This window comes from Lithobates pipiens, unplaced genomic scaffold, assembly GCF_037356315.1.
Source record: "Lithobates pipiens isolate NorthernLeopardFrog02 unplaced genomic scaffold, aLitPip1_a1.2 Scaffold_23, whole genome shotgun sequence".
NCBI classification, from domain to species: domain Eukaryota; kingdom Metazoa; phylum Chordata; class Amphibia; order Anura; family Ranidae; genus Lithobates; species Lithobates pipiens.
In genome coordinates, this window is record NW_027507785.1 from 45,812,232 (window position 1) to 45,833,126 (window position 20,895).

Below are 20,895 nucleotides of genomic sequence, written 5' to 3' on the forward strand. Positions count from 1 at the left end.
TTTGCACAGCTCATCTGTGTGGTCACATGATCTCCCTCTGCTGGTTGACATGGCTGGGGAATCTCAGCCCCTCCCACTGTTTAGCTGGAGGAAGGAGAGTGGAGTGAGGTCATGTGACTGCACAGAGGAGCTGTGCAAAAAGGTATTTAGGATTATCATTTAAAAGAAACACATACACTGCACTTCATATCTTCCAAAAACAGAGAGGATACAAGTAATCGTGTTATCTGATCGTTCCTGTATTTAATTGTAACTGTACTACATCGTAAAGGGCTGCGCAAACTGTTGGCGCTATATAAATCCTGTATATAAATAATAACCATAATATAAATCCTGTATTATAATAATAATAATAATAATAATAATAATACAAATGCTGTATATAAATAACCATAATAAAAATCCTGTATTATTATTATTATTATTATAATAATAATAATATAAATCCTGTATAATAATAATAATATAAATCCTGTATAATAATTTATTATTATACTGGGTTTATTTATAATATTCAGAATTTCTTTAATAATCTATAAATCCTTAATATATAAATCCTGAATAATAATAATAAAAAATAAATAAATCTTGAATAATAATAAAAAAAATCCTAAATAATATATAAATCCTGAATAATAATAATAATAATAATAATAATATAAATCCTGTATAATAATTTATTATTATACTGGGTTTATTTATAATATTCTGAATTTCTTTAATAATATATAAATCCTTAATATGTAAAGCCTGTATTATAATAATATTATACTGTATAAATAAATCCTGTAGAATAATAATGTGACTTTACAACCTCTTTATGTTGTAATTTATATTCCAAAGAATAAGACGGACAAAAAAAAATTGGAAAAAAAACCCCAAAAAACTTTATAAAATCTGAAAAAAACCACACACATCAATAAATAATAATTACAAAAATTACAAAAAGTAGAACACAATGTAGCGCTGAACGGAGGTTTCCTCCTCTGAGTCTTTTCCATGATGTGTGCAGATATCACAACAAAAGATAAATCTCCGTGAACAGCAGTAGGCTCTCCCTGATTGGATGGAGAGTTCAGATTGTACAGAGATCATACAATCAGGTTGGGAGATGTGTGGCCGGCTGTTGGAGAAATGTTTTTTCTTTTGGGGGATCCAATTTGAAAAGACGAAAGTAGGAACTCGGATACACGCGGCCCCCCCGGCTCACAGCCCTCTGGGGTTATATCCAGCAATGATCTGATTGGCCACCATTTGTGCGAGGATCTGGCTCTGAGTGTCCAATTGTTCTGTTAATCTATGCAGCAAATTCTTGTAATGTACTGAGGAGAGAAGAGACAATCAGTGAAGGAGAACAATCCAGAGCATAACGGCAATTGATTTATGTTCTGTATAAATCGAAGTGATCCTATCAGAGAGGGGTGTGATGTCATTACATAGGCGGGCTCTGCTTCCTGTACAGCCTGACTCTCCCTGGCCCCACCCCCTTTCATTCATTGGCTGTCAGTTCTTTCAATCATTATGGATTAGCCTTATAAGTGGGCGTTACCTATGCAGGGCCGCTGATGAGGAAGTACAACTGGTCCTGTTGTACTGGGCCCAGGATTCATCAGTTAAACGGGGGAGAGGGCTTTATTGTTAAGTTCTGCCAAAATTAATTTTACTAGACCACGCCCTCATTGCATAGAGAAGCACAGAGACCCAGTGATGACATCACAGGGACTAAAATAAAGTATGTAATGAAAATGGAAAAGTTTGAATCTATTCATTTTATTAGCATGTTGATGGAGGGAAGGCGAAATATAATAATAATATAATATAATATGTAAACTTATTCTAGTGTTGGGTTGGAGTGTGAAAGTGATAGACCCTCTCAGGTTTTTTTTTTTTTTCCGTTTATTGCTGCCTGTGTCCCTGCTGAAGAAGATTCACCCTCTTTACCTTGGTGTCACTGAGACAGGAAGTGATGGAAATTCCAAAATGTTACAGGTGTCTCCAGAACAGGAACGGAGGGGAAATCTACCAATGGGGACACCTGTTCTGGTGACAACTGCCTGTGTCTCGAATATAGGAAGTACAGGAAAATCTACACAACAACAAAAAAAAAAAAAAGAATTTTCCTGCGGTTTCCGGGGTTACACCAATTTACACCTGGGGTTGGCAGACTCACCGTGTAGGTACAGGATGTAAAATGCCAGGGTGAAGCTGGCCAGGAAGGCCAGGACGACAAAGGTAAAAAGCAGGACTGTGACCTGAATTTCCGAGCTGCTCCAACGGCCGGGGTCGTTCCGCCCATTGGTGGGAATTTCAGGTTCGGAACCTGAAATGATAAAAAACGCAATCGCAGATTAGGATCTGACAAGTTGTAAAGATGGCAAATAGATGATCGAGGGGTGTGGGTCTAGCTTTGGAAGCTGGGGGGAGGGGCATTGTGTCTGCACACTGGCGCTGCGCAGGGGCCCAGAGGATAAGGCGGGACATTTAGGGAGGGAACGTTTGTCAGAGGTAAAAAGAGGGAGATAGGCCAGTTCCCACCATACAGATGTAAGATCTAAACTGTTCCCGAGATTTTTCCATCGAGATGGATATTATCCACCACAATTCATCCTACACACCGCCTGCCCTAGGGATGCTTCTATTGCAATTGATGGACAGATCTGTCCATTTTCTGTCTATGGGGAGAGCCAACTTTCATCTATTGTCTTTGGTCAGATCCAACCTTCCCCTGAAGTCTATAGGTGGTGCTTTGATGTCCATGGGTGTATCCAACCGTCCTCTTAACATAAAAGGGACGATTCTATTGTCCTTCGGGGTCTATGGGTGGATCCTTCTGTCCTTTGGGGTCTATGGGCGGATCCAACTGTCATTTGGGGTCTATGGGCGGATCCAACTGTCCTTTGGGGTCTATGGGCGGATCCAACTGTCATTTGGGGTCTATGGGCGGATCCAACTGTCCTTTGGGGTCTATGGGCAGATCCAACTGTCCTTTGGGGTCTATGGGCGGATCCAACTGTCCTTTGGGGTCTATGGGCAGATCCAACTGTCCTTTGGGGTCTATGGGCGGATCCAACTGTCCTTTGGGGTCTATGGGTGGATCCAACTGTCCTTTGGGGTCTATGCGTGGATCCAACTGTCCTTTGGGGTCCATGGGCGGATGCAACCTTTGCTCCCCCCCCCCCCCCCACACACACACCAATGGTAACCAAACCTATGCCACCTATATGGATAAATTAAATAATAATTATAGCTTAATTCCCAGCTATTTCACATGGTTCCATTGTCTCAGCTTGGACCAGTGTAAAGCTGGCCATACACCATACAATTTTCTTATTCAATTTCCTTTAGATTTACCTTCAACTGTGTAGTACAAGGGCCTGCCTGATTGCACACAAACTGAAAGTGTTCAGATTTGACCTCATATTATATGATTTTTGTAAATCTAAGGGAAATCTATAGAAGAAAATTGTATAATGTATGGCCAGCCTTAGTATGTATGTGCCGGTGTCTTGTCAAATAGCGTCCTCCATCAGATAGTGTCCCCTGCGTACTGCGCATGCGCAGTACACAGGAACACAGATTCCGAAAATTGCCGAGGATGAACGGCGCCTGCGCCGTGAGTCCAGGTTCTATCCCCACTATCCAAGTGGACATAGAGTTAGAATAAAAAAGAGCCGAGCGCAGCGAGGCCGAGCCCGAAGCGTGGCGAGCGAAGCTCGCCCGCGAGGGGCCCTCTAAAATTCACAACCCTATGTCCACTTGGATGGTGGGGCTACCACCTCCACTCACGGCGCAGGCGCCGTTCAGCTTCGGAGATTTTCCGAAGCTTCGTCTGATGTGATGCCCGGACTCTATACGCCAGAACACCGTACCTGAGGAATTCCCTGTAATAGATACGGCTATTACACCGCTACTACAAGGATCTCCGCTACCTTCCAGGCTCCATGCTGAGCAGCTGCTGCAATGTGAACAAAGACCACCCGATCTGCATGGGGGACCACTCGGAGAACATGTTGCATTTTCTCAATGAATGCAAAACATTCTGTGATTGGATGAGGTGGGGAGGCAGCAGGGCTGGTGCAGGGATTTTTGACACCCTAAGCGAAACCTAATTTTGCCGCCCCCATTGGCTCCACCCCTGATTCCACCCCTTTTGCCCTGCCCATGTGACCAAAGGCGCCGCTACACAGGGAGCATTGGCTCTTCTTCCTCTAGCGCTGGCTCCAGCCCTGCGCCTCTAATTATACTACCAGTTGGATGGATCAGCTGTCTGAGACTGAGTTAGTTACATGCTGCAGCCTGCAAAGCCTGCAGGCGCAGAGAGATAGCAGCGGCTGGGCACCTCTAGGCAGCTGCCTAGTTTGCCTAGTGGTAGCAACGGCCCTGGGAGGCAGAGTGGTGACATCAAGATCTTCACCTTGTCCAATCAGAGAACGCTTTTGCATTCATTGAAAGAAAAAAAAAAGGTAACAAGTTCCCTAATTGGTGTCCATGCTGAATTGAGTGACTTGGAGTGACTCAGGGCTGGATTAATGTAGGGGCTATTGGAGCTGCAGCTCCAGGCCCCTACCTTAATATAGACCCAGCCACCCAAAAAGAACATGGAAAGCAATGGGTCAACGAGGAAGAGATCTCCCCTGACGGGCCCTGCATTCCATATGCACCGCCGGGGCAGGGTGGTGGGATTGATAATGGGCACTGCATGAGCGGTCCTAACAGAAGCCTGGGGCACGCCAATGCAGAGCTCTTACAGAAGTCTGGGGCTTCCATAGTGTTAGGCCTGCGCAGCTGCATTCTTTCAGCTCAGAGTGCACGCCAATGCATGGCCCTTACAGAAACTTGGCAAATCAAATGCCAGGCTTCCCTAGTGTTATGCCTGTGCGGCTGCGCACTTTTGAGTTTGGGCGCATGCCAGCACAGGCTCTTGGAAAGCATAAGGGTGCCCAGTGAGGCTGGATTCACATCTATGCATTTTTAGTGCTTTTTGCATTTTTCAGATTTGAACTACAGTCCATTTAACATGGTTTGCTATGGAACACGTTCTGTAGTGCAAATCTGTAAAATGCAAAAAGCACTAAAAATGCCCTAGGTGAGAATCCAGCCTTAAAGCGGGAGTCCGGCGTTTTTTTTTTTTTTTTTTTAAAGCCAGCAGCTACAAATACTGCAGCTGCTGACTTTTAAAATAATGACACTTACCTGCCCAGCGCGCCCGCGATGTCGGCACCCGAAGCCGATCTCTCGATCGTCTCTCGGGTGCTGCCGCCGCCATCTTGGGTATTGGAATCAGGAAGTGGAGCCTTGCGGCTTCATTTCCCTGTTCCCTACTGCGCATGCGCAAGTCGCGCTGCGCAATAAGGAGGATCCCCGTTGTCTCTGGGATCCGTGTGTTTCCCAGCAGGCAGCGGGGGACCTTCGGAAAGGGGCGTAGATTCTGCGGAAAGGGGCGTAGCTTCTGCAGAATCTACGCCGGAAGTGGGTGCAGATACCTGTACTGTACAGGTACCTGCACCCCCCTCCCCCCTGAAAGGTGCCAATTGTGCCGCCGGAGGGGGGGGGAGGGTTCCAATGAGCGGAAGCTCCACTTTAGGGTGGACCTCCGCTTTAATCCGGCCCTGGTGACTCCCTGTGTTTACAATGCAGCTCGGGATAGGAAATGGAAGCAAGTGGCGGCCACTGTAGTAGCCGTGCTTACAACACTAATTTCCTACGTCCGCAGGAATCCTACAGGTGCTTACATTGGTGCAAGCTGCAACAACGTACCTATGGAAAAATGATCCATACCTGGACTTCGGGTTTTAGGCTGGATTCTCACCTATGGCATTTTTAGTGCTTTTTGCATTTTTTGCAGATTTGCACTGCAGAACGTGTTCCATAGGAAACCATGTTACATGGATTGTAGTGCAAATCTGCAAAATGCAAAAAGCACTAAAAATGCCATAGATGTGAATCCAGCCTTAAAGTGGAGGATTCTCAGGTTAAACCTTCGCTAGATCATTCAAATGAGGAACCTTCGCAGGCTGAAAAGTTTGTGAATAGCGTTTGTCTTATTTGCACAACACAAAAATTCACATTTTTGACACAGCTCCCAACTGTCCCTGATTTTGAGGGACTGTCCCTGATTTGGAGCAATGTCCCTCTGTCCCTCTTTCTTCCTCATGTGTCCCTCATTTTGGCCCGATCCATAAAGTTGTATATAAAATGCACTATTTATCATTCAAAAAAAGTGTTTCCCAGCGCTAAACCTTTCATCCAATTTCTAAATTGCTGCATTTGTTAATTTCAAAAGCCAATATAAAGGAATAGCCGTGGTAAAAAAAAACACTTGTTGATTTAAAGAGGAAGTAAACCCTGATGAGTTTACTTCCTCTTTCATTCCCTGCAAAGGCAAAGCATAATGGACTACTATGCATCATTTGTCCCTCAGTTTGGTCTGATCTATAGAGTTGTATATAAAATGCACTTTTTATCTTTCAAAAAGTGTTTCCCAGTGCTAAACCTTTCATCTGATTTCTAAATTTTTGCATTTGTATTTAAAAGCCAATATAAACGGAACAGTAGTGGTAAAAAAAAAAAAGCTCTTGTGGATTTAATTAACCTTTTTTGGGGGGGGGTTGATCCTCCTTTAAGGGGGCGTGTCCTGTGCCTACATACATTTGCTAGTAGGTGTCCCTCATCCCCATCTCTAAATGTTGGGAGGTATGTTTCTGACCAGCTAATATCCTGGTGCTCAACCACCTGCCTGGGGGGGGTTCCTGTAACCTTCAGAGTCCCCCCTGCAGACAATACCGATCATAGAGTTCTAAGACTGGGGCCATCGCAATCTATAAATCACATCAGCAGTGCTCAACAACTCCTATAGCAGAAGGAAACTCAATAAATATAATGTGTGGTCCTTTGGTGATGTCAGGGGCCACACTTGAGTCCCTCTATATCTGGATTGCCCTAATATATATATATATATATATATATATATATATATATATATATATATATATATATAAACACCCCCACTACTAAGTAAAATAAATGTGGCATTAATCTGGGTACTCACCCTCTGGAGCTGGCGGTTGTTCCGCATCCAGTGGCACGTTGTGCAGCTCATCGGTGGCCTCTGGGTCCAGTAGGCATACAGTAGAATCGTATTTGGGGCCCGGGGTCCCGTCATTGGAAATCATGATGGAAGCTGATGAAGACATGGAGAGGGGTCGCAGGAAATCCAGGAGATGACCCAGAGAGGAAGAGGACACACAGAGGACTGCTGGAATGTGCCTGGGGGGGGGCATATATAGTGAGACCTCTGCTCCCCTCCCCCTCCCAACACAATAGCTGCCCCCCCCCCCCCTCACACACAAATGGTAACTAAAAAGATAAGAGGGGCATTTACATTTAACTAAACTGAGTCTAAGAGTCTAATTGTTTTGAGGAAGAAAAAAAAAAACTTCTGCTACAACTATATACATTGTAACATTTTTTTTTTAATTAATCAAAAAAGTATCAAAATGGCCAATGAATATGAATGCAGATAAAGAAATGTTGGACTACATTGTAATAATTTATTTCAAAAAGTTTTTATTAGTATAGAAATGGGAATACAGTCATAATGTTGAAGGTCTTATATGGGGATCTACATGGTGACAAATTTAGCAAATTTTCCTGGAGATCCTCACCTAGATACTGAAAGTGGAACTTCATCCAAAAGGGGGAAGATCTGCTTGTTTGCATTGTCCACCCCCCCCCCCCCATTAATTAGCACTTTTTGGGGTGGGGGGTACGTTGTTTTGGCTGGTAGCTGCTCCCACTTCTGTTCAGATGGCTCTGCCCTCCCCCCCCCCCCCTTGTCCAGCAGCCTTCTGGGACCAATCACAGGTCCCCACAGGAGACAGCGGGACCATTCACCAAGCACAGCACAACTCGCACATGCACAGTGGGAATCAAACGCAGGAGAAAACGCACTAGTGTCATAGGGGGCTTAATTATCCCCCCCCCCCCCGCACCCCTTCTGTGCTGCTATTTAGCCTCTTCTGTTCCAAAACACGGCTACAACATTGGCTCACATTGCTGGGAGGGCGTCTATGGACGTTCTCCCGTGATCGCGCTGCCCCTCCGCCCCCCCCCCCCCCCCGCGGTTCTCATTGGCAGGGATCTGTGATCCTTAGAACACCCCCTTACTGCCCTGGCCATTTTTCAGCTTTCAGCACTGTCGCACTTCGAATGACAATTGCGCGGTCGTGCTACACTGCACCCAAACACATTTTTATCATTTTCTTCACACAAATAGAGCTTTCTTTTGGTGGTATTTAATCACTGCTGGGTTTTTTTTATTCCCCCCCCCCAAAAAAAAAAAGACCAAGCATTTTGAAAAAAAAAAAAGTTTACTTTTTTTTCTGTCAGTAAATTTTTCACCTTCACTGATGTGCGCTGATGAGACGGCACTGATTGGCACCGATAGGCTGATCTGGTGGGCATTGATCAGGGAGCACTAATATTGTGCACTTATGGGCACTGATAGGTGGTACTAATGGGCACTGATTGACAGTAGTGATGGGCATTGATGGGTAGCACTGATTGGTATTGCTAATGGTTAAACACTGTGTGTAGTGCGAAACGTGTCAGCTGTCTTGTTCTGTTGTGACATGCATTTTGGATTTTGTGTGTTTTTTTTTTTTTTTTTTTAATAAAAGGCTTTTTTTTAGAATGCGGCTGTCCAGAACTACTTTCCATTCATTGGTATTGCTAATGGGCACTGATTGGTGACACTGTATTGCTATATTGTAATCAGGGCACTGATGATCAGTGCCCTGATTACATTCCTAGATGTCCCCCTGCGTGGAGATGCCGCTGATCGGCTCTCCTCACCACACACTCTGTCAGCGTGAGGCAAGGAGAGCCGATTACCGGCATCTCCGCGTTTACATGTAACCAGCTGAGATTGGACACAGACGATCACATGATTAAAGAGCCACGTCCGCGGCTCTTTACAGAGATCAAGGTCGCACCATGTCCTAGCCACGCTGCGTGCCCCGCAGCCAGCTGTTCTGGGACGCCGTCAAATGACGGCATCCTAGAAGGAGAGCCGCACCGCCCAGCCGCCATTAGACTGTGGGCAGGTGCCAAGCAGTTAATCAAAGCGAGATTCACACGGTCATGCTCCTCCACATCTTCCCCTTTGGAGAGTCTGAAGAGGCTGATTTGGCTGGGAAGGCTATTAGACTGGTCATTGCCAGAACATGAGATTCTTACCGCCATGTTCATCCACGTCTTCTTTACTGAAGAGCCCGAAGAGGGCTGTTTTTCTCAGAGACTGGTCATGACCAATAGATGGCCCTCTCACAGGGTTTTGCAGCCCATTTAACAAATCAGCCCATAAAAATAACGAATTAAATGCAGTAAAATCGTTTGCTCAGTAACAAACCCCAAAAGGGTCAACCACTGCTAGAGGGAGGTGGAAGCCGTCATCTCCAGCCCTGAATTCACCGGGGTGGTTAATGAGCTAAACCTCGCCCTGCCAGGAATCAGGACCCAATGAAAGAGTTTTGGATCAGAACAGCAACAAAAAGTTAGGAATTTGCAAAAGAATCGCAATAATAATCTGCAATGTACACAAACCAAGGGAATTGTAGACCTCATAAACGTGCTTCTCCCCCCCCCCCCTTTTTTTTTTTTTTGGTGAAAAACTGGAGAGCACATAGAAATATAAAAGGATATCCTATATTTCAGCAGGCCGAGGCTGGCCCAGTGGTCATCCACAGGTGACTCCTCTACCTTCTCTGGAGATTCTGGTCTTTTGAGGGGGTTGGCACAATGGCACAACAGTAAAGCCACCACCAGGTTATTGCCATGTGTGAACAGACATAGGGGGGTTATTTACGAAAGGCAAATCCACTTTGCACTGCAAGCGCACTTGGAATTGCAGTCGCTCTAAATTTAAAGCGGAGGGCCGGTTATACAAAAAAAAAAAAAAAAAAAAAGTCGGCAGCTGCAAACACTGCAGCTGCTGACTTAATCAACACACTCACCTGTCCAGGGCGCCCGCGATGTCGGCCGCCCGAGGCCGACCCGTCCCTCGGCTCTCGGGTCCCGGTGCTGCCATTCCTTGTAAGGGAAACAGGCAGTGGAGTCTTACGGCTTCACTGCCCGTTTCCTACTGCGCATGCGCGAGTCCCGCAGCGCTTTCTGAATGGGACGCGCTGTGTTCTGGAACACACAGTTCCCAGAACACAGCGCGACTCATTACCCAGAAGACGCCGCGACGAAGACAGAAGACAGAAGATCTCCGCAGAGGAGGAAGAGGAAGATTAGGAGAAAGTGCCTAGCAACAGGCATTTCTGGTAAGTAAAAAAAAATACATTTTTTTCATTTTTTTTTTTTTTATATTTTTTTGTAATTTTTAATATTTTTTTTGTTTTCAGGGTGGCCCTCCACTTTAAGGGGTAGATCTGAAGTGAGGGGAAGCTCTGCTGATTTTATCATCCAATCATGTACAAGCTAAAATGCTGTTTTTTTTTGTTTTTTTTTCCTTGCATGTCCTCCTCGGACCTACAGCGACTTTACTTCCAAGTGCACTTGCACTGCAAATTGGATTTTCCTTTACTAAATAACCCCCATAGTGTTACTTTGTTATGCAGAGTACTCCCTGTGGAGGAGCTCAGGCTATGCATAGAGGCTGCAAGGAGCAAGACACTACAATACCCAGCAATGCAGTATTCATTTGGATACAAAGCATTTTTTAAATTTAGCTCACCCAACCTCCGTCATCCGTCTGTAAACACCGGCACAGCGCGGGTGCATAGGGGAGACTCTGCCAACACCGCTGCCCACTTTACATGGACCAGACAAGGCTGTTAGCCGTGATAAAAGTGGCTCAGAGGATTATGGGTAATTTGAACCGAGACACCAGGGACTGCGGCCAGCCTAAGCAACACTCATGGACGGACGGCCAGCCCTTTAGACCAGCCAGGTCGAGGAGCACACCTCGGTCCTGCACATAGGAGGAAAAAAAGAACGCAGAGGCTGTAGGTGGGCTCAAATTTATAAGATAAGTACTGGAGGCTAAGCTTGTACCCAGCTGTGCTGACATGGAGCTGTCAGGAAATAGAAATGCTTTAAAGCGGTTCTGCACCTAAAAAAAAATATATATATTAAAAGCCAGCAGCTACTAATATTGCAGCTGCTGACTTTTAATAAATTGACACTTACCTGTCCCAGGGTCCAGCGATGTCGGCGGCAGATGATGAGCGATCGCTCGTCTCGCTGCTGCCCCCGCCTCCATCCTCTGTCAGGGAATCGGGAAGTGAAGCGCTGCGGCTTCACTGCCCGGTTCCCTACTGCGCATGCGCGAGTCGCGCTGCGCGTCCCTTCTGGTCCCCCGCTGTGTCCTGGGAGCTGTGTGTTTCCCAGAACACAACGGGGGGGGGGGGGGGGGGGGGCATCTGCGGCGGTCTGTCCCAGAAGTGGGTGCAGATACCTGGATTATCCAGGTAACTGCACCCCCCTCCCCCCTGAAAGGTGCCGATTGTGGCACCGGAGGGCGGAGGGATCAGATTAGCGGAACTTCCACTTTAGGGTGGAGAAACGCTTCAAACACCTTATTTAAGAACCAAGATTGTGATCACATGACCAGCCAGCTCTCTCCTCCTCCCCTCCAGACTGCAATCAGCAGAGGAATCTCAGCCCCGCCCACTGCATCTCTCAGAGGAGGAAAAGAGAATGCATTTCTATATTAATGATTTATTTAATAAATATAATTAAAAACGGAATAGTAATAATATAAATCCTGAGTAATATAAATAAATCCTGAATAATAAAGCCTGTATTATAATAATATATAAATAAATCCTGAATAATAATAATAATATAAATCCTGAATAATTTTAATCAATCCTGAATAATAATAAAGTCTGTATTATAAGAATATATAAATAAATGCTGAATAATAATAATATAAATCCTGAATAATATAAATAAATCCTGAATAATAAAGCCTGTATTTTAATAATATATAAATAAATCCTGAATAATAATAATATAAATCCTGAATAATGTAAATAAATTCTGAATAATAATAATATAAATCCTGAATAATTTAAATAAATGCTGAATAATAATAATATAAATCCTAAATAATATAAATAAATCCTGAATAATAAAGCCTCTATTATAATGATATATAAATAAATCCTGAATAATAATAAAGCCTGTATTATAATAATATATAAATAAATCCTGAATAATAATAATATAAATCCTGAATAATAATAAAGCCTGTATTATAATAATATATAAATAAATCCTGAATAATAATAATATAAATCCTGAATAATAAAGCCTGTATTTTAATAATATAATATAAATCCTGAATAATGTAAATAAATGCTGAATAATAATAATATAAATCCTGAATAATTTAAATAAATGCTGAATAATAATAATATAAACCCTGAATAATATAAATAAATCCTGAATAATAATAATATAAATCCTGAATAATATAAATAAATCCTGAATAATAAAGCCTGTATTTTAATAATATATAAATAAATCCTGAATAATAACATAAATCCTGAATAATGTAAATAAAGTCTGAATAATAATAATATAAATCCTGAATAATTTAAATAAATGCTGAATAATAATAATATAAATCCTGAATAATTTAAATAAATGCTGAATAATAATAATATAAATCCTGAATAATATAAATAAATCCTGAATAATAAAGCCTGTATTTTAATGATATATAAATAAATCCTGAATAATAATAAAGCCTGTATTATAATAATATATAAATAAATCCTGAATAATAATAATATAAATCCTGAATAATAAAGCCTGTATTTTAATAATATAATATAAATCCTGAATAATGTAAATAAATGCTGAATAATAATAATATAAATCCTGAATAATTTAAATAAATGCTGAATAATAATAATAATATAAATCCTGAATAATATAAATAAATACTGAATAATAATAATATAAATCCTGAATAATATAAATAAATCCTGAATAATAATAATATAAATCCTGAATAATGTAAATAAAGTCTGAATGATAATAATATAAATCCTGAATAATTTAAATAAATGCTGAATAATAATAATAATATAAATCCTGAATAATTTAAATAAATGCTGAATAATAATAATATAAATCCTGAATAATATAAATAAATCCTGAATAATAAAGCCTGTATTTTAATGATATATAAATAAATCCTGAATAATAATAAAGCCTGTATTATAATAATATATAAATAAATCCTGAATAATAATAATATAAATCCTGAATAATTTAAATAAATCCTGAATAATAATAAAGCCTGTATTATAAGAATATATAAATAAATCCTGTAGAATAATGTGACGTTACAACCTCTTAAAGTTGTAATTTAAAAATTCCAAAGAATGAGACTGACGAAAATAGAATGGGGGGAAAAAAAACTCTTTATAAAATCTGAGAACACAACACACATCTATATACAATAATTACAAAAAGTAGAACACAATGTAGCGATGATCGGAGGTTTCCTCCTCGGAGTCCTTTCCATGATGTTTGCAGATATCAGAACAAAATATAAATCTCCCTGAACAGCAGGAGGCTCTCTGATTGGATGAAGAGTTCAGATTTTACAGAGATCATACAATCTCCAATCAGGTTGGAAGATGTGTGGCCGGTCGGCTGTTGGAAAAATGATTTTTTTTTTCTTTTGGGCGATCCAATTTGGAAAGGCGAAAGAGGAACTCCGGCTCACAGCCCTCCGGGGTTATATCCAGCAATGATCTGATTGGCCACCATTTGTTTGAGGATCTGGCTCTGAGCGTCCAATCGTTCTGTTAGCGTCTGCAGCAAATTACTGTAATGTACTGCGGAGAGAAGAGACAATCAGTGAAGGAGAACAATCCAGAGCATAAAGACAATCGATTTATGTTCATTGTAAAGCTGATATAAGTGGTCCAATCAGAGAGGGGTGCAATGTCATTACATTTCCCTGGACCCATCAGTTCAACGGGGGGGGGGATGGGGCACGAGGTGGGACTTTAAAAAAAAAAAAAAGTGTATGGGGTGTAAGGGGATAAAGTCAGTGCCGCTGTCTCACTGCACACCAAGGGGGTGGGTGGGATGGAGGCGGGGCCCCCCCATCATTTATAACAGCAGCCTTGTACCTATCCTGTTTCCCCAAAAATAAGACATAGCTTAACAAACATAGATTGTCGGTGATAGCTGCAATATAAGCCCTAGCCCCCAAGTAAGCCCTAGTTAAAGTCCTTGTAGGTCTTATTTTCAGGGTAGGGCTTATTTTCAGGGAAACAGGGTAGGGCTTATTTGAGGGGTAGGGCTTATATTGCAGCCATCACGACAATCACACTAGGTCTTATTTTCGTGGGAAACACGGCATATAATGCAGCCTGCCTCGGAACGCACACTCCTCCACCCATCGCATTTTAATATTTGCATAACTCCTCCCACTGCTTGCATCAGGAAATATTTGCATAACTCCTCCCACTGCTTGCATCAGGGCTGAGGGCTCTCGTGAGGAGTACTGAGGCCGGGTGCTGCGATGTTTTCTGGAAGCCGTGTACAGGCTCCTCCCACCAGTCATGATGTGCCTGTATTGCATAGAGAAGCACAGAGACCTGGTGATGACATCACAGGGACTAAAAGAAGGTATGCCACGAAAATGGAAAAGTTTTTAATTTATAAATGTCGTTAGGATGTTGATTAAACTTCAGTTTTAGGCATCACCCCCCGCCACTGATGTACGATTATTATAATGGTGGATGGAGTGTGGAAGCGATAGACCCTCTGTCAAATTTTTTTTTTTATTATTGCTGCTTGTGTCCCTGCTGAGAAGATTCACCCTATTTGTCTTGGTGTCACTGAGACAGGAAGTGATGGGAATACCAAAATGTTACAGGTGTCACCATAACAGGAATGGAGGGGAAATCTACCAATGGGGACACCTGTTCTGGTGACAACTATCTATGGAGAGAATTCCTGTTGTGTCTCCAATAAAGGAAGGGCAAGGAAATCTACACACAGTGGCGGCTCGTCCCTACAGGGCACAGGGGTACCGCCCCCCTACTCCATGCGCCCAGCCCCTAATCTACATGCAGGGCGCCGGACGCATGGATTTCAATGTGATTTTATTTATTTTTTTAAGCACATGATTAGAGCTTGAGGTTCCAATTGGCTTTAAACAAGGTTGGGCTCGGGGCGCAGAGCACTGCGCTCTGAGCTCACAAGTTGTGTGACAATAGCGAATAATTATTCACTATTGTCTTCCTGATTCTCCTCCCGGCCAATCAAGAAGTGGGTCCTGAGACCCGATTGGCCAGGGAGTTGGTTTGGGGGGGGGGGGGGGGGAATAAATAAATAATAGGGTTGGACCCTTTCCTACTCCATCCAAAAAAAAAAAAAAGTTTTGGCTTTAGATAATTGTATGAAAGTTCTATTCATCAGGGAAGCTCATCACACCCGCTGATATATAGACACCTGTAATTTATAGGAAATAAATAAAATATGGAACAGCAAAGCAGAAATGTGAAAGTAACATCAGATTTGTCTTCAGTAATGAGTGACAATGTGTCCTCTCTGGGAACATACGACAGGCTCTCTTCATACAAGAGACACAAGTCCACCTCCTCTTTTCTACAGAGCGATGGAGAGGATCGCCTGACAATGGAGCAAAGAGCGGCAAAACTGCAGCCATTGCCTATAGCAACCAGTTCACTTTTGTCTCTATTTTCCTGTGGTTGTCGGGGGTTACAGCAGGTTACACCTGGATTTGGTGGACTCACCGTCTTGGTAGAGCATGTACAGGAACAGGGGTAATCCGCACAGGATGAAAAGGCAGATGAGGCCCAACGTGAAGATTATCAGGTGAGGTTTCACGCCGCTGCACTGATGGCACGATTTTCTTTTTGGAATGTTCTCAACAACGCAGTGGAGTTCTGAAACGGAAATGATAAAACGCAATCACAGATTAGATTGGGATCTGAACAGTTGTAAAGATGGCCATAGATGATGAAGGGCAGTCGGGGTGTGGTCTAAATTTGGAAGCTGGGGGAGGGGCGTTGTGTCTGCACAGTGGCGCTGCGCAGGGGCCCAGAGGAAGAAGTGGGCCCTTTAGGGAGATATGCCAGTTCCCACCATACAGATGTAAGATGTAAACCATTCCAGAGATTTTCCATCTTGATGGATCATCCACCACAATTCATCCTGCACACCACTTGCCCTAGTGATGCTTCCATTGAAATTGGTGGACAGATCATACCGTCTAATATCTATGGGCTTAGCAACTGTCCTCTCATGTCTATAGGTAAACCCACCCAACTGTCCTCTCATGTCTATAGGTAAACCCACCCAACCGTCCTCTCATGTCTATAGGTAAACCCACCAACCGTCCTCTCATGTCTATAGGTAAGCCCACCCAACCGTCCTCTCATGTCTATAGGTAAACCCACCCAACTGTCCTCTCATGTCTATAGGTAAACCCACCCAACTGTCCCTCTCATGTCTATAGGTAAACCCACCCAACTGTCCTCTCATGTCTATAGGTAAACCCACCCAACTGTCCCTCTCATGTCTATAGGTAAACCCACCCAACTGTCCCTCTCATGTCTATAGGTAAACCCACCCAACTGTCCCTCTCATGTCTATAGGTAAACCCACCCAACTGTCCCTCTCATGTCTATAGGTAAACCCACCCAACTGTCCCTCTCATGTCTATAGGTAAACCCACCCAACCGTCCTCTCATGTCTATAGGTAAACCCACCCAACTGTCCCTCTCATGTCTATAGGTAAACCCACCCAACTGTCCCTCATGTCTATAGGTAAACCCACCCAACTATCCTCTCATGTCTATAGGTAAACCCACCCAACTGTCCCTCTCATGTCTATAGGTAAACCCACCCAACTGTCCCTCTCATGTCTATAGGTAAACCCACCCAACTGTCCCTCTCATGTCTCTAGGTAAACCCACCCAACTGTCCCTCTCATGTCTATAGGTAAACCCACCCAACTGTCCCTCTCATGTCTATAGGTAAACCCACCCAACTATCCTCTCATGTCTATAGGTAAACCCACCCAACTGTCCCTCTCATGTCTATAGGTAAACCCACCCAACTGTCCCTCTCATGTCTATAGGTAAACCCACCCAACTATCCTCTCATGTCTATAGGTAAACCCACCCAACTGTCCCTCTCATGTCTATAGGTAAACCCACCCAACTGTCCCTCTCATGTCTCTAGGTAAGCCCACCCAACCGTCCTCTCATGTCTATAGGTAAACCCACCCAACTGTCCCTCTCATGTCTATAGGTAAACCCACCCAACTATCCTCTCATGTCTATAGGTAAACCCACCCAACTGTCCTCTCATGTCTATAGGTAAACCCACCCAACTGTCCCTCTCATGTCTATAGGTAAACCCACCCAACTGTCCCTCTCATGTCTCTAGGTAAGCCCACCCAACCGTCCTCTCATGTCTATAGGTAAACCCACCCAACTGTCCCTCTCATGTCTATAGGTAAACCCACCCAACTATCCTCTCATGTCTATAGGTAAACCCACCCAACTGTCCTCTCATGTCTATAGGTAAACCCACCCAACTGTCCCTCTCATGTCTGCAGGCAGACCCAAACGTCCTCTCATGGCTGTTTCCTTTCAAATTTGTCAGTGAACGTAACAAATACAAATTTATCCGAAGTTACGAATTAAACCGAAATAACGAATGCCATATCCAAGCGAATGGAACGTAATGAATTAATAATAATAAACAACAACAAAAACTTTTTATTATTAATTTAATTATTGATTTGTTCCATTCCATCTGTTTAGATGCAGGAATAACAAATGCTGTATCCAAACGAATGGAACGTAATGAATTAATAATAATAATTAACAACAATAAAAAAAACTTTTTATTATTAAGTTAATTATGGATTTGTTCCGTTCCAAAATAACGAATGCCGCATCTAAACTAATGGAAAAGAACAAATTAATAATAAGTTTTTATTATTATTATTGTTGTTATTTATTATTATTAATTCATTAAGTTCCATTCATTTGGATACGGCATTCGTTATTTCGGATAAATCGTAACTTCGGATAAATTCGTATTTATTACCTTCACTAACAGACAAATTTAAAAGGAAATTACAATACCTATAATTTAATAGTTACTATTTCCGAATTTCGAATTTTCAAATTTCTGAATTTTCGAATGTACGAATATGCAAATTTTCTAATTTACGAATGTATGAATTCACAAATTTAGGAATTTAAGAATTCTCTAATTTAGGAATTTACGAATTCTCTAATTTACGAATTCTCTAATTTACGAATGTACGAATTCTCTAATTTATGAATGTACAAATTCTCTAATTTACGAATGTACGAATTCACAAATTTAGGAATTTACGAATGTGTGAATTGCGATCATAACGAATGACCCGAAAAACAAAAAAAATAAAAATTGAATGAAACGAAAACAAACAAATTTGCAGTGCACATGTCTAGAAAATGATCTATATCTGAAGTTCAGCTTTTAAGGTGGAGGATTCTCGGAGGAAACCTTCACTGCGCAATTCTGTAAACCGTCCAAAATGAGGAACCTCTGCAGGTTGAAAGTTTGCGACTTTTTTTCTTTTATGCAGGACATAAAACGTTCACATACCCTGGTGCTCAAGCTGCTGCCTGGGGGGCTCATGCGGCCCTCAGAGCTCCCGCAGACAAGAAGTATCCATAGAGTTGTGAAGTTGGAGCTCAGACTGGGGCCATTACTCTTTAAAGCCGAGGTCCGCCGAAATTTCTTTCTTTTTTTTTTATTTAAAGTTTTAAAATATGGAAACTCACCTGTCCAGGGCGCCCGCGATGTCGGCACCCGAAGCCGATCTTTCGCTCGGCTCTCGGGTGCTGCCGCCGTCGCCATCTTGGGTAAGGGAATCAGGAAATTAAGCCGTGCAGTTTCACTTCCCGGTTCGCTACTGCGCAGGTGCGAGTCGCTCTGCCAACCCAGATGGTCCCTGCTGTCTCTGGGACCCGTGTGTTCAGACAGCAGGGGGGGGGGGGGGGAAGAGGCATAGACTCCCGTGGGAGTCTATGCCCGGAAGTGGGTGCAAATACCTGTCTTAGACAGGTATCTGCACCCCCCTCCCCCCCGAAAAGGGGCCAAAATGTGACACCAGAGGTTCCATTTTTGTGTGAACCTCCGCTTTAAGGCTTCTCAACTCCTGTCCTCGGAACCCACGAACAGGCCAGGTGTCCAAGATAACTGAAACCCATCACAGATGACATCATTTGCTGCTCTATTCTATTCTATTCTGACATATTCTAGTCTGCATCTCCCCCCAAGGTAATACATAAAACCTGGCCTGTTAGCGGGTCCTGAGGACAGGAGTTGAGAAGCGCTGCTTTAAGGGCAATGATCTCTAGCAGTCCATAAATCACATCAATAGCCCTCAGCAACTCCTATAGAAAGAAACGCAATAAATATAATGTGCGGCCCTTTGGTGACGTCAGGGGGCCACACTTGAGACCCTCTATAATCAGCACTACCCGAATATAAATAGACACCCCCACTACTAAATGCAATAAATATATAGATCTGTGGTATTAGCCTGGGTACTCACCCTCTGGAGCTGGCGGTTGGTCCGCATCCAGCGGCAGGTTGTGCAGCTCATCAGTGCCGTCCGCGTCCAGTAGGCATACAGTAGATCGGGCATCGTAGTTGGGGCCCGGGGTCCCCTCAGAACAACCTTCATTGGAAATCATGATGCAAGCTGATGAGGACATGGAGAGGAGTCGCAGGAGATCCGGGAGATTACCCAGAGGGGAGGAGGACACACAGAGGACTGCTGGGATGTGCCTGGGAGGGAGGGGGTATATATAAGTGAGACCTCTGCTCCCCCCCCCCAATGCTAACTAGGCAGGTGATAAGAGGGGCATTTACATTTAACTCTGCTACAACTGAAAGTCTCATTTTGTTGAGAAGAAACTTCTGCTACAACTTTATATATTGTAACATTTTTTTTTTGTTTATTTAAAGTGGAGGTCCACCCTAAAGTGGACCTTCCGCTCATCGGAACCCTCCCCCCCTCCGGTGCCACAATCGGCACCTTTCAGGGGGGAGGGGGGGTGCAGTTACCTGGATAATCCAGGTAACTGCACCCACTTCCGGGATAGCTCTCTGCGGAAAGGGGCGTAACTTATGCCCCTTTCCGCAAGTGCCCGCCCCTTCCCGCAAGTGCCCCGCTGCCTGCTGGGAAACACACGGATCCCAGAGACAGCGGGGACCGTCCTTATTGCGCAGCGCGGCTCGCGCATGCGCAGTAGGGAACCGGGAAATGAAGCCGAAAGGCTCCACTTCCTGATTCCCATACCCAAGATGGAGGCGGCAGCGCTCGAGTGTCGATCTAGAGATCGGCTTCGGGTGCCGACATCGCGGGCGCGCTGGACAGGTAAGTGTCACTATTTTAAAAGTCAGCAGCTGCAGTATTTGTAGCTGCTGGCTTTTAAAAAAAAAAAAAACGCGGAGTCCCGGTGGACTCCCGCTTTAAAAAAGTATCAAAATGGGCAATAAATATGAATGCAGATAAAGAAATGTTGAATTACGTTGTCACCATTTTTTTTATCCCAATTTTTTTTTTTTTTTTTTTTTTAGTAGCAATAGGGGGCACACCGCCGGAGCCAATGAGCGTAGCCAGCGATGTCCACCAGCCACCCGCGATCGCTTCACAGAGAGCCAGAACGGGGATCTGTGTGTGCAGACAAACAGATCCCCGTTCTCACAGGGGAGCAGAGAGAAAGATCTGCGGTCCCCAGTGATCAGGAACAGCGATCTTTCTCCAGTCAGACCCCTCCACAGTTAAGAACACCTCCCAGGGAACACTTAACC

General features: G+C 43.4%; 1 protein-coding gene across 2 annotated transcripts; it reads right to left on the bottom strand.

The window, feature by feature from the left end:
* Positions 1–13,424: 13,424 nt before the first annotated feature.
* On the bottom strand, positions 13,425–20,438 carry LOC143927449 (uncharacterized). Of its 2 annotated transcripts, none has more exons than XM_077451526.1 (3): positions 19,631–20,438; positions 15,798–15,950; positions 13,425–13,862 (listed from the first exon to the last, which is right to left on the bottom strand). In XM_077451526.1, exons 1-3 carry the CDS (start codon positions 19,791–19,793, stop codon positions 13,747–13,749), a joined length of 432 nt encoding a protein of 143 aa, XP_077307652.1. In that variant the 5' UTR covers positions 19,794–20,438; the 3' UTR covers positions 13,425–13,746. The 2 variants fall into 2 exon arrangements, with proteins under 2 accessions (XP_077307652.1, XP_077307653.1); XM_077451527.1 differs by lacking the exon at positions 19,631–20,438 and adding an exon at positions 18,855–19,078.
* Between the last annotated feature and the right edge of the window lie 457 nt (positions 20,439–20,895).